This window comes from Leucoraja erinacea, chromosome 7 (assembly GCF_028641065.1).
Source record: "Leucoraja erinacea ecotype New England chromosome 7, Leri_hhj_1, whole genome shotgun sequence".
Lineage (NCBI taxonomy): Eukaryota > Metazoa > Chordata > Chondrichthyes > Rajiformes > Rajidae > Leucoraja > Leucoraja erinaceus.
This window is the reverse complement of record NC_073383.1, coordinates 76,314,277-76,329,105: the sequence shown is the minus strand read 5'-3', so window position 1 is coordinate 76,329,105 and position 14,829 is coordinate 76,314,277. Positions and strand designations below refer to the sequence as shown.

The window sequence follows — 14,829 nt, the reverse complement described above, 5'->3', positions numbered from 1 at the left end:
CATCACACGGAAGCAAGCACCGTGATATTTAAAAAGCTAAAATGTTCATATCTTTAGCAGACTTGCATTAGTTCTGTTGGTAGGAAAATAGCAACAAATAAGATTAGTTAATCTCTTGCAATAATTTTTTTTAATGTATCACTTTGTGATGGCATCTAGTCACGTGTGTGACATTTTGGTTCTCTTTCCAAAGAATGGCCCTAAAGTACTTCACAGACATGCCATAACTTTAAGAGTAATGTATAATTTTCAGTCTGAAGGAGGATCTCGACCCAAAACGTCACCCATTCCTTTTCTCCAGAGATGCTCTGACCCGTTGAGTTAATCCAGCTTTTTGTGTCTATCTTCGGCTTAAACCAGCATCTGCAGTTCCTTCCTACACAATTTAAATTTTTGGTACACACCAAAGTCAATTAACATACAATCCTATGCACCTTAGGAGTGTGGGAGGAAACCGGAGCACCCAGAAAAAAGCCACGTGGTCACAGGGAGACTCCGTACCGACATGCACCCACAATCAGAATTGAACCCGGGTCTCCGGCCCTGCCAGGGAGCAAATTTACTACTGTGCCACTGTCAGCTAAAGGTTGATAAACTTTCACCACTGCTTCAGCAATGCTCGAGGCATCAGTCTGGATTGTTTTATTGCCCAAGTGAATTCATTTTTTGTGTTGTAGGTGTGACTGGAAAGGACTTTGTTTATTGCCCTTCCTCAATAGCCTTGGAGAAACTGATAATGAGCAGACCTCCTGAATCTTTGAAGATACTTTCTCAGTGACATTGAATAGAGTGAACCAGGATTCAGATAGGCACCATGACGGGTATCGACACAAAACATCACCCATTCCTTCTCGCCAGAGATGTTGCCTGTCCTGCTGTGTTACTCCAGCATTTTGTGTTTATCTTCAGATACAATAGAGTGTTTAATTTTAAATCAGCTTGGTGCAAGGCTAGAAGCTGGGGAGGTGATCCCATGCACCTGGTCAACTTGTGCTTCGTGTAGATTCAGGCTTCAGGTCTGGTAGTAATGTTGGCACAGCACCTCCTATTTCACTTGGGCAGCTAACAACCCAGCGGTATGAATATTGATTTCTCTAATTTCAAGTAACCCTTGCGTACTTTTCTAACTGCTCACATTTATCTGCTAGCTGCCCCAGATAAATGTGAGCAGTTGTTTATCTAAACTGTGGTCTCCAACCTAACACGGACATTCCCTTGGTCTTCTCAATCATTCCCCTTTCTTCAACATAAACTTGCTTTTTCACTTTTCATCTCAAATGATAGGACAATGACCTGAAATGTCAAGTTTACCTCTCCACAGATGCTGCCTATTTGCTGGGTATTTGCAGCATTTTGTTTTGATTTCAGATTTTCAGACATTTGCATGTATCGACTTCGGCGTGGTCAGCAGATAACTTAAAACTCCAATAAAACCAAGGTATACTGCGTCAATTTTCTTTAAAGAAGCATTTTACACTGCAAATGGCTCGATTGTGATCATGTTATCAGAAATGATTGTAGCAGAATTAGGCCATCAGGCCCATCAAGTCTACTCCGCCATTCAATCATGGCTGATGTATCTCTTTCCTAACCCTATCTGTCGTTAGAGTAGACTGAGACTAACTCTCCTTCTTCCTCAACCACTCCACCTTCTTCCTCACCCACTCCACCCCCCCAATCTTTGCACATCCCCAATCCTTTCTACTGGTCACTTTAATTTAATGTTTCATGTATTTTTATGACCGTTGGTAGATCAATTTCCCTCCTGGGATAAATAAAGTTCTATTGTATCATATTGTATCGTAACCCCATTCCCTTGCCTTCTCCCCATAAGCTCTGACACCCATACCAATCAAGAATTATCTTTCTGCAGACTGGAAAGCACGCCACAAAAGCTTTTCACTGTACCTCTGTGCACGTGACAACAAACTAAAGAATTTCCAAGTACAACAAATGCGGACAATCCTGAATTGGTGGTCAGAGACAATTACCTCCAGCTAAATCTTCAGAGAAATGATGGCGAAAATGCAGTAGGATTGGTTAACCCACTCGGCACAGAAGTTGGTTGCAATTACAATAAATCCTCCTTATAATGGACCATGGGGTGAGGAAGAATGATGTCTGTTATTGCCAATTGTCCGTTATAACCGAGTATGGTATTATCATTGTTTGCAGTTGAAACAAAGAACTGCAGATGATGGTCAATATACAAAAGGACACAAAGTGTTGGAGTAACTCAGCGGGTCAGGCAGCACCGCTGGAGAACATGGATAGGTGACGTTGAGATCCTTCCTCAGACTGATTCAGTCTGCTGAGTTACTCCAGCACTTTGTGTCACTTCACTTTAAAACAAGGCACGGATGCCATTGGTACATCGAGAATCTTTGCTGAACTTTTGCTGGGAAAGAGAAAACCGAAAGAGAAATGGGGAAGATCGCAATTCCTTACCTGGTTCACCTTGAGTGGCGTTACAATTATGTCGAGCACTCCTGTCCAGCCTGCTAAGATGCCGAGAGGCATTGCAAAGGCCGATGCAATCATTAAAAATCTGAAATTGCTACAGGTGGAAAGAAAACAAAAGAATGGCTATAACATTATTTGCAGTCAGGTCTCTAGCAACAAACATTTGAATGCACTAGTTATCTCTGAAATTGTATCGTGCTTCTCACACGACACTTTAGAAATTTACAAAATTTACCAAACAAAATCAAATTATTGCCCCAAATACTTAACATTGGAATAATTTCTTACCATAAAAGTATGTAAACATTTTTTTTAAAGCTACAAGATTAATGGCTGATTGATTAAAAACACTAACTAAGCTGAGAGAAAAATGTAACACCAAGTGGAACATCACGTTTTTAAGTGGGGGGGGATGCAGCTCAATGAGTTATTTGATGATCCTTTCAGCCCCTGCCCCCCCAATGCATTTGTTGATGACGCAGAAATCGGTGTGGTGTTCTTGATAGTGCAGAGGGTAGCCTCCGGCTGCTAGATGGTCCTGATGAGTTGGGAAGTTGGGCAGAACAAAAAGACAGTTGGAATTTAATCCTGATAAATGTGCGGCAAAGCATTGTAGGAGGAATGAAAAGGCTATGTTATACACAATGAATGCTGGAACTACAGGGAGCACCGAGGAAGACTGAGACCTTGACCTACAAATCCAAGATTCTCTGAAGATGGCAGTATAGGTAGAAATAGAGAAGAAGGCACAAACTGACACAGATTGCCAGAGAAACTCAGCAGGTGAGGCAGCATCTCCGGATCACATGGATGTTTTCGTCTGAAGAATCATTTCCCCCCGAAACGTCACCTATCCATGTTCTCCAGAGATGCTGCTTGACCTGCTGAATGGCTCCAGCACTTTGTGTCGTTTTCTGCATTAACCAGCATCTGTAGTTCATTGCTTTATAGGGAAGAAAGCAGATGGGATACCTACTCATTTCGATCGGCGACATACAGAAACAAATTTTCCTTTTGACTTAATTCTGATTTAGATATTGGTGCTATGAATTGCATTGTATTAAAAAATATATAATTTTAATGCTTATATGGTTTTGAATATAAAACTTCCAACAGCAGCACTGATAATAACCAGGGGGCAGGGTTTCACAAGATGTCAAGGCAATACAGGTGATGGGTTGTTAAGTCTTTGAGGCCGAGGGGTAATCTTACAGAGGTGTACAAAATCACAAGAGGAATAGATCAGGTAGACACGCAGTCACTTGCCCAGAGTAAGGGGAAACTGAGAACCAGAGAACATAGGTTTAAGATGAGGTGGGAAAGATTTAATAGGAACCCAAGGGGTAATTTTTTCCACACAAAGGGTGGTCAGGGTACAGAACGAGGTAGGAGGAGGTAGTTGAGGTAGGTCCTTTCACAATATTTAAGAAACATTTGGACAGGTACATGGATAGGACAGGTTTAGAGGGATATGGGCCAAATGCAGGCAGGTGGAACTAATGTGGATGGGACATTTTTGCTGGTCGTCGTGGGCAAGTTGGGCCGAAGGGCCTGTTTCCACGCTGTGTGACTGGGTCCTGCCCTAAATTGCACCTTTCCAATCAGCTGGGAGCCATCTTTCCAGCCGAAAACAATAGCTCCATGGCCTGCTCCAATTAATAGCAAGGTCTGAAGGAGTACTATAAGCAAGCAATCAGAAGATCAGACCCATCCAACTTTTACCGTGTCATTGTTAAATGGCTGCTTTTCCATTTAGTTTATTTTAGAGATTTAAATAGTCCATTTTATGTTCTTCTAGACTAATTAACAGTGAAGTCATAACGGCAGGTTCAGAATATGTTCAACCTGACAACATCAAGGAACATCTCTGAAGATGGCAGGACAGGTAGACAACGAGGATAAGAAGGCACAAAAGGACACAAAGTAACTCAGCGGGTCAGGCAGTATCTCTGAAGATGGATCGGTGACATTTCGTCTGATAATCTCGAACCGAAATCATCTCGAATCGAAACATCACCTATCCATGTTCTCCAGAGATGCTGTCTCATCTGCTGAGTTACTCCAGCACTGTGTGCCCTTTTGTTTATTAATCAGCATCTGCAAAACATCAGGGGACATCCTTGGAATGACTTTTGCCACTGCTGGTAATGGTTCATGAAGATAATTATCCTTCCTTTCAGAAACAGTGCAGGTGTTTGTCAATCACAGATCACCTGGCGCTGAATAAAGCTCTGCTCAGTAATTTCTATCTCACGATCAGATGACTTTTTGTGCTCCAGAATTCTCAGCACCATTCACGACACCGCTGCAATGGGAAACAAAGTGCCTGAGGAACTCAGTGGAATGGGCAGCATTTGTGGGTGGGTGGGTGGGGGGGGAGTGGACAGGTAGCCTTTTGGGTCAAGACCCTTCTTCAGACGGACCAGTGAACACAAGTTGCCTGGAACGAACTAGAATTCAACTCACCCCAGAAGTCTGCAGATGCTGGTTCTGTAATTCAGCCTCTGGCTGGCAGCAGCTATACTGGGTGGAAGTGGAGGTTGGGATGGGAAGTAGGCGATCACGACAGCAAACAGCAGAATAGTCACAGCAAATTCTGGGAAGGAAAAATACGTAATCGCAACTTAAAATGCAACGCCACAGATTGACAAGATCAAGACCAAAATTCACCACAATTAAAACGCCCGAGCACTTTTATTTTGTCACATTGCTTGGAATTACTTTATATTAGAAATGATTCCCCCGATTCCTCCCTTGTTCAAATGATCTATTCTACATTTTTCTTGATCGGCATCTCTTTTGATCTCTTACACTTCCTCATCTCTGTGACTCCCTCTCTCCCGATTCAGTCTGAAAAAAGGTCTCGACCCAATTCATTTTATCCAGAGATGCTGTCTGTGCTGCTCAGTTACATAGAAACATAGAAAATAGGTGCAGGAGTAGGCCATTTGGCCCTTCGAGCCAACACCGCCATTCAATATGATCATGGCTGATCATCTAAAATCAGTACAGGGTACCCCGTTCCTGCTTTCTCCACATAGCCCCAAGAGCTCCAGCATTTTGGGTATTTCTTCAAATGAAACAACCTCAGATCTACAATAACAGAAACATTTAAAAATTGACGACGGTTTTTCCAATCAAGCTGATGGTCAAAATATTCTTGGATTATTTTAGGGATAAATGTACCTTCTATTCCTTACCATAAAAAGAAATCACTTCTGCCTAGCCACTCTAATCCATCACACTCAGTATAAGCTGAGGTAGCGATGAGATCGGTGCAGGAAATTGTTAATTATGTTGAAGAGGTGTTTTAAGATTATGTTTATGAAAATGGCTGATGAAAGCAATTTTCAGATGAATGGAGTTCACATTCTTTCTTGATTTCTCCTTTTTTTCCCTGAAAAAGTAGTAAAAGAACTAACAGCAAAAATTCACTGCCTATCCCATCACTACTCAATCAGCACAAATTTCACACACGTTCATAAGTTCCAGGCCATTCGGCCCATCAAGAATCCTCCGCCATTCAATCATGCCATTTAAATCACAATTTAAAACCAGGTGAATTTTTTCACGCAGAGAGTGGTGAATCTCTGGAACTCTCTGCCACAGAGGGTATCAGTTCATTGGCTATATTTAAGCCTTCTGTGGCCCCTATAGGGGGTATGGAGAGAAGGCCGGGATACTGACACGGTGCAGGCTGTTGACCATGATGATCATGAATCTGTCAATGCCTGATCCTTTCTTTAAAATCATTCTCCTCAACTAGGCATAGCCTCCGACACTGTTACGCCATGAATCTGTCAATATCCTCTTTAAAAATATCCATCAACTAGGCCTCCACAGCCGCCAGTGGCAAAGAATTCCACAGATTCAGACTCTGCCACTAGTGAAAACGTCCTCTCCACATCCACTCTATCCAGGCCTTTCACTAGTCAATGAGCTTCAATGAGGTCCCCCCCTCTCATCCTTCTAAACTTCAGCAAGTACGGGCCCAGTGCCTTCAAACTCTCAAGTAGAATTTAAGGGGAAATGCCGAGAGAATAGCCCCCAGTTGCCTCAATGAACACATTTCAACAGCATTCAATCTGTTCAGAAACTATGCACAATTGCTCCTGGCAAGTTGGTCAGTTCGTTGTCTTTACCACTTCCCTTTTAAGCGAGAATGATACTCAAAAGGAGAATGGCAGTGTTTCAAGAATTCTGTTAGCTGATTAGAAGGACTCAATTTAAATTAACGACATTTCAGTTGAGACTCTCATGCTCCGGAGAAGTGGACATTTAAGGACTGCGCGTTAATCAATTGCTTAATTTCCCCATTAGGATTTCAGCTGGAGTGCAGATTTTGGCATGATGAAAAAGTATAGCGAGAGAACCGCTGGACCATATTCAAAAATGTGGCAGCTTTAATAGAATTGCAACTTTGGAATGGACAATACAAAGACGTTTTTAACATTGACGAGAATACAGTGAAATCAGTGAACAACACAATCAGTTTGAAAGGGGAAAAAAGGGTCTGGTTGTTAAACTGAACACATAATCCTTTCAGTAAGCTAACACATTCCTATACTGTTTAAATTAAACCAAATGACCACTTGGTAACTGCTTTGAAATTGATTGTGGTAAGGAATCAGATTGACGTTTCATTTAGTATCGAGATACAGCGCAGAAACAGGCCGTTCTGCCTACTGAGTCCATGCCGAACAGCGATCCCCATACATTCGCCTACACACTACCATCTACCTATGAGAACGATCTTGTGATACAAGGTCATAAGTGATAGGAGCAGAATTAAGCCATTCGGCCCATCAAGTCTGCTCCGCCATTCAATCGTGGCTGATCTATCTCTCCCTCCTAACCCCATTCTCCTGCCTTCTCCCCATAACCCCTGACACCCATACTAACCAAGAATCTACCTATCTCTGCCTTAAAAATATCCACTGACTTGGCCACAACCTTCTGTGGCAAAAAACTCCACAGATTCACCACCCTCTGACTAAAGAAACTCCTCATTCTAAGGGAACGTCCTTTAATTCTGAGGCTGACCTCTAGTCCTAGAATCTCCCAATAGAAGAAATATCCTCTCCGCATCCACTCTATTCAGTAAGTTTCAATGAGATTACCCCCCCCCCCCCCCTCATCTTTCTAAACTCCAGCGAGTGCAGGCCCAGTGCCGTCAAATACTCATCATAGGTTAACTCACACATATAAGAGATGAATCAGCTGCTGTTGTAGCCATGGCAGTTCTTCAACTTGCCTAGTTCAGGTTCTGGTCAGTAAAGAACTACAAGATACCCCGCTGATGGGGGAACTAGGTGATGGTCATGTCGGTGCTTCTCAGAGGTAGATGGTTAGACTTTCTCTGGACGTGGTCAATGCTGGCTCTTCTGCAGCACAAAGGTTACTTGCCACATAACCGCCCATGCAGGAAAGCTGCAGGCATGGTGTGCTTTACTTGTTGAAGAGTTGTGAATAAATGTTGACAGTTTATCAGTGATTGTGTACATACGCACTTCTAGCTCGGACTATCTTTAATTGGACTTTACCTTGCACCAAACGTTATTCCATCTATCTTGTATCTGTACACTGTGGTCGGATAGATTGTAATCATGTATAGTCTTTTCGCTGACTGGATAGCACGCAACAAAAAAAGCTTCTACCGTACCTCAGTGCACGTGATAATAAACTAAACTAAACGCACAGGACATTGCCCTGAGGAACGTCGGCAGTGGTGTCCTTTGGCTGAGATGATTAACATCAGACAAACACTAACATCATGTTTTGCGCAAGCTGTGACTCATGCCACTGGAACATTTTCCCTTTGATGCCCATTGACCCAGTTTTTAATCCTTAATGCCAAGTGGGTCAAATGACTATCCTTGATGATAAATTTAGTCACCCGCACTCACCTCGAGAATTCAGCTCTGTAGAGTCCACCTTTGCACCAGGTCTGGAATGAGGTCTGGAGTTTAAAGGTCTTGCCGAAGCCCAAAAATTGGGTATTGGTGATTGTGGTGTCTGATAGCAGCTTCAACAAAATCTCCAATGTTGATGAGTGGGCGGAGACTGATTGAGTGGCAAAAAGCCAAAACTGACATCTTACTTTTTGTGAGCATAAGGGCATATCTGGGCAATTTTCCATTTTTAGGTTTTTAGTTTACAACACTACCTGAAGAAATACATCTCTATTACACTTTTAATTAATAAATCCAAAACTATGAAAGCTAGTTCTGGACTCTACGACCAGTAGAAAACCCTGTTGTGTAAGAATTTCCTGTTTTCTTGAGATTATCTATTGTATCAATACTCCTCAAAGATTCAAACTATTTATGGTGCAAGCAGTTTTGCTCAAGTCTTGATTATCGTTGTTAAATGTCCACTGGTTTTTCACCTTTCGACCAATATTGTCTGGACTCTGCAAATTTAATACCTCCATCAGATTCCTTACATTCTACGGAGAACAACATCAGTTTCTTCCATCTATTCATGTAACTAAGGTTCACGAGAAAGTCTCTACGACACCCAATTCTGTCTTCACATTGGCAGAGCCATACCGAACAGAAACAGGCCATTCGGCCCAACTTGCCCATACCGACCAAGATGTACCAGCCAAGCTCGTTTGATATATAACACCCCTCAAAATCTTTCCTCACTACATATCCGTCCAATATCTTCAAATGTTGCTATTGTACCTGCCTCAACTACTTCATCTGGCAACCCATCACCCTCCGTGTGAAAATGTTAACCCTCAGGTTCCCATTAAATCTTTCCCTCCTCATATCAAAACCTCCTCACATCAAACCGGCTGCTCAACACCCAGCTTGAGATCTAACTATTCCTTTGGTTTATGTTTCATTCATAAGAAGATCAAAACCTATGCCCTCCTGTTCTCGATTCCCCTATACTGGATTTTAAAAAATTACATACATCCACTATTTACTCCCCTCGTGATTTTGTAAACCTCCAAGATCACCCTTGGCCTCTTATTTAGCTGCTCTCCCACTGAGGTACTATTCCTGAAGTACAGTGCCTAAAAATTGAGATAATAACTCTAGGTGAAGATGACAGAAACATTTAAGAAAGTAATCTTGTTATTCACCTGCAAACAACAATGCTTGAATGTGTTCCTTTATGGAGTCATTGCTTTGACTGAGGTCGCCAGTGAGCAGAGGTGTGGTACCATTGGGGGCTGGAACTACCAGCGGGCCCACCAAGAAGGCACAAGCCCCTCCAAAGTAGTTGAAGAGAGATGCAATGGCAGTGGCTGTAGCCCTCTGATCGGGTGCAAACCAGGTTGTTGAAAGAAACGGAGGAGCGTTCACCACCACGGGACCCGCTAATCCATTGAACAGCTGTCCTGTGTGTATCAACCTGGAAACAGAATTGACAAATCACAATAGAAAATAGATGCCAACATCTGCAGAACTGATGAAATCATTTTCAAGAGAAAATGTTATATCATTATTTGCTTTTAAAATCACGTGCAAATATGAGTAAAAACAGCTTGCAGTGAATATTGAAATTATAAATTCTTCAGAAGCAATCACAATTCTACTAAAGCACAAAGAGGTCTAAAATGGACCAGCTATTAATCCAACACTTCCCGTATTTTATGGAAGGTCTTAATGTTTGTAAGAGCCAAGGATAAGGCCAATAAAGAAATGGTGCATTAGAGTAATAAAGCTTATTTGTTGGAACTGCCCCCGCATTGCTAACAAGCCAAGTAGTTGTAATTGTCTTTATGGAAACATATTGTTTTGCACAAGGCCAAGAACATTTCAAAATGTCTCAATCAATCTCGATTGGCAAGAACAACAGCAACTTTATCAGTCGCAACAAAATGGCTTTAAATTCAATAACGGGTTGGCAAACCTGTAGATTGATGAGCAATAATTAAAGAGCACAGTCCAAGCACATCAAATTACCTAGGAATGTATTTAACTCCAGGTTCCCCACTTGTTTCCTTTCTTTCAATAAGGATAAGAGCTTTATTAATCAAATGCAAATGCAATAATCCTTTATATATTAAATGATGCAGCTGGTAGAGCTGCTTCCTCAGAGCACTAGAGACCGGGGTTTGTACAAGTGTATGTGTGGAGTTTGCACGTTCTTGTGACTATGTGGATTTCCTCTGAATGCTCAGATTTCCTCACATCCAAAAGATGTGCGTTTGTAGGTTTACAGAAAGAGGTCTGAAGAAGGGTCGCGACCCGAAACATCATGTATTCATTTTCTCCAGTGATGCTGCCCGACCCGCTGAGTGACTCCACCATTTTGTGTCTATCTTTGGTGTAAACCAGCATCTGCAGTTTCTTCCTACACAAAGAATTAAGGGCCTGTCCCACTTTCACAACCTCTACCGAGTTTGCCCTTGACTCGCAGCATGGTCGTCACGAGGTCGTAGGTAGGTCGTAATAGGCCGTGATGCTAGTCGTAGGTACTCATGGAATCAAGTAGGTCGGGGCGTTTTTTCTAGCATGATGAAAAATGTCCACAAGTAAAAAAGGTCGTGAATTAGGTCGTGAAAGTGGGACAGGCCCTTTAGTGTGAATGGGTGATCGATGGTGGGCGTGGACTTCTTTCCATGTTCCATCACTAAATTACATTAAACTGGACTCTGGATGAGAGAAGTACAACTGTCCAGACTCTAGTCACTGAGGTACAAGCAGGGCGAATGATTTGTTGTGATAAAATGATCTAGGAATATCTATATCTAATTGCTACCCACAGTGCCCCCCATAATGTTTGGGACAAAGACCCATCATTTATTTATTTACCTCTGTGCTCCACAATTTGATTTGTAATAGAACTTTTTTTTTTTTTTAAATCACATGTGGTTAAAGTGCACATTGTTAAATTTTATTAAAGACCATTTTTATACATTTTGGTTTCACCATGTAGAAATTACAGCTGTGTTTATACATAGTCCCCCCCATTTCAGGGCACCATAATGTTTGGGACACATGGCTTCACAGGCGTTTGTAATTGCTCAGGTGTGTTTAATTGCCTCCTTAATCGAAGGGCCGAATGGCCTACTCCTGCAACTATTTTCTATGTTTCTATGTTAATGCAGGTATAAGAGAGCTCTCAGCGCCTACTCTTTCCTCCAGTCTTTCCATCACCTTTGGAAACTCAAGCTAAAAATGCGTGCAACTGAGTAAACTTAAAAAATTAAGGATCACTTCCCATTATAAATCATTTGTTACTGACAAATTAGATGTTAATTAAATACTTGCATGCAAATACCTTTGGGATTTAGCCTCAAGAGATTGCAGATGCAGAAATTGTGGTGATTTATTTGGCCTGCCAAGTAATAGACCAAATGCTACGATCTGATGGAGAGGCAGGGCTCTTTCTAGCAGTGTGTCACATGCTTCGGATATAGGTTATGACTTCCAAAGTAGAGACTGTAACTGCGAAGGAATTATGAGCCCCCAACTATGCACTCAATTTTGCGGAGAACACTGAGCTTAGCGACAAGCAGCTGAATTTATTTACACACAAATGTCATAAATTTCTTGGCTTTAGTTTAGTTTAGAGATATTCTGGTGCATGTACTATTAAGACTGAACAAATTGGATGGCGCAATAGCTGGAGCACAGGAACGAACAATTTATTCTACAGAACCAGGCCGTTCTTTCAAGTCCCACTCTCCGATGAGTGGATAAACTAGCAACAATACCTGAAGCATAGTATTCATTCACTCATTCATATAACTGAATGGCTTGGATCCAAACTTTAACACTGATTTCCGTGAATACATAAAATGACACAAAGTGCTAAACTCAGCGGATCAGGCAACATCCCTGGAGAACATAGGTGAAGGTTCGGGTCGAGACCCTTCTTGAATATACATGTCTTAAATGGTTGTGAGGGCATTTTAAAAGCATGATGGAGTATCTAATTACCTTTTGAAATAAGATGAGGAATCAAGTTAATATTTTTTACGCACAAGTTAACAAGCAAATATGCAGAGGGATCTAAGTGTCCTAAATTATAATTTGCAAAAGGCTAGGAAGCAGCTGCAGTAAGTAATTAAGAAAATTAATGGAATGTTATCATTTGTTGTTAAGGGAAATAAAGGCAAATATAGGGAGGTTATGCTTCAATCACATTTGTGGACCTATATATGGAGTGCATTGTGTGCTATCGGTCTTTAGTTAAGGAAGGATGTGAATGTTTTGTTTAGTTTAGAGATAGCGCGGAAGCAGGCCCTTCGGCCCACCGAGTCCGCACCGACCAGCAATCCCCACACACTAATACTATCCTACGCACTAAACAAAACAAAGCACTTGCGAATGGCGCCCAAACCAGGTGACTCCAGAAGTGGATCTGCGATCATACATTACAAACTAAACATTGAGCTTGAAGAAATGTTTCCCTATGTCAGGCCCAAATGTCTTGCCTTTAATCTGGGACTACAACCTGTAGCTCTGAACACCCTCAGCCAGAGGAAATTTGCCCCAGGATCCTTAGTATGAAGCCTCGGAAGAAATTTTATAAATCAAAGCGACATCTCTTATTCTTTCAAACTCTAGAGAATACAAGCCTAGTCATCTCAATTTTGCTTAATACAGTAAACCTACTATCTCCAGAGCCAATCTAATGAATCTTTCCTGCAATCTCTCCATGCCAAGCATAAATTATTTTGGCAAGATAACAATTACCTACAGAATGCACCGGGTAAGACAGAGATAAGGATTTTTTTTCCCCTTACAGTGATTTTGCAGAAAAGTCAGTTTTCCTTTCAGTACATTTTAAGGCAAATATAGATAGAAACATGACAAGCAAGTAAGCCAAAGACTATCGTGGGTAGAAGGAAGTATAGTTTGAGGTTGAAGATAGACACAAAATGCTGGGGTAACTCAGCGGAACAGGCAGCATCTCTGGAGAGAAGGATTGGGTGACGTTTCGGGTCGAGACCCTGCTTCAGATGGTTTGAGGTTGCAATCTGATCAACTATGTTCGTATTGAATAGCAGTGCATGTATGAGCAGCCGAATTGCCTGTTCGTGCAGACATACAGAACAGAAATAGCACAGCACATACATGGTCCACTGGATTCATACTGACCAAGAAGCTCATCTATGATAGCCCCATGTGCTCATTAGCTTGATCACTATAAACACCGCCTACCCACGTACCTATTCAAATGTCTTTTTAAATGTTGTTTTTATCTGGCAGCTCGTACCATTTGCCCACCGTCGTCCTACAGCAGGGCGACCAAAACTCAACGCAATACTCCAAGTGCAGCCTCTCCCAACATCCAGTACAAGTGTCCCACCTTCATTATTCAATTCCCTGACTGATGAAGGATTCTCAGTCAAGTAGGCTGCTTTGTCTTGATGCTATCGAGCCAAGCATTGCCAGAGCTGCACCTACCCCAGGCAAGCAGCCAGTATTCTCCTCTATCACACCACTGCCCAACGTCTTGCAGAGGAATCATATGATCATAAGTGATAGGAGCACAATTAGTCCATTCGGCTCAAGTCTCCTCCTCCATTCAATCATGGCTGATCTATCGCTCCCACCAGACCCTATTCTCCTGTTTTAATGTTTTATGTGTCATTCTTAATGGTTTACTGTATGTCGTGTTGTTACTTGCGGGCGGGGCACCAACGCAAACTCCTTGTAAGTGTTAGCCAATAAACTTAGCCAATAAACTTACACATTCATTCATTCTCTCCATAACCTCTGACACCCGTTCGAATCACAAATCTATCTCTAAGGTACACAAAAAAGCTGGAGAAACTCAGCGGGTGCAGCAGCATCTATGGAGCGAAGGAAATAGGCAAGGTTTCGGCCCGAAACGTTACCTATTTCCTTCGCTCCATAGATGCTGCTGCACCCGCTGAGTTTCTCCAGCTTTTTTGTGTACCTTCGATTCTCCAGCATCTGCAGTTCCTTCTTAAACAAATCTATCTCTGCCTTACTGACTTTGCCTCCACAGCCTTCTGTGGCGAAGAATTCCACAGATTCACCAGCCTGACTATAGAAAATCAAAATTATTCACAAGTCATTCACTTCAGATACCTAGCCCCCCCCATCTGAAGTTTAAAGGTGCTTTCTGCAATGATTACTATGGTAATCGACGGCAGGCCTGGTTCACCGCTGCGAGAAGAAGAGTGCACTAAGAACCTTTAACAGCACCAGAAACGTGGCAAATCTTTATGTATTGTCTCGGTGGATGGAGTCTGCTGTATGACTTTACCCGATTGTATTCAAAAACAAAGCTTTTCACTGTACATGTGACAATAAAGAGTCACAGAATCATTGAAAATTAAAGACTTTACTATTTTAATTTTGATAATAAAAGCCAAATGTGATCACAGATCACATTTGGCTTTTATTATCAAAATTAAAATAGAAA

At 41.9% G+C, this 14,829-nt stretch overlaps 1 protein-coding gene across 3 annotated transcripts in view; it reads right to left on the bottom strand.

Moving 5' to 3' along the window:
* Positions 1-14,829, bottom strand: part of slc49a4 (solute carrier family 49 member 4) — a 91,599-nt gene that overhangs the window by 37,131 nt on the left and 39,639 nt on the right. For all 3 annotated transcript variants that reach the window (XR_008723787.1, XM_055638785.1, XM_055638786.1), the window contains exons 3-5: positions 9,560-9,831; positions 4,930-5,059; positions 2,449-2,557 (exon numbers count right to left, since the gene is read on the bottom strand). Coding sequence is in view for 2 of the 3 variants with exons in the window: in XM_055638785.1 (XP_055494760.1) it covers positions 2,449-2,557; positions 4,930-5,059; positions 9,560-9,831 (511 nt within the window). In the remaining variant the exon portion in view is untranslated. The remainder of the gene's footprint in view (positions 1-2,448; positions 2,558-4,929; positions 5,060-9,559; positions 9,832-14,829) is intronic.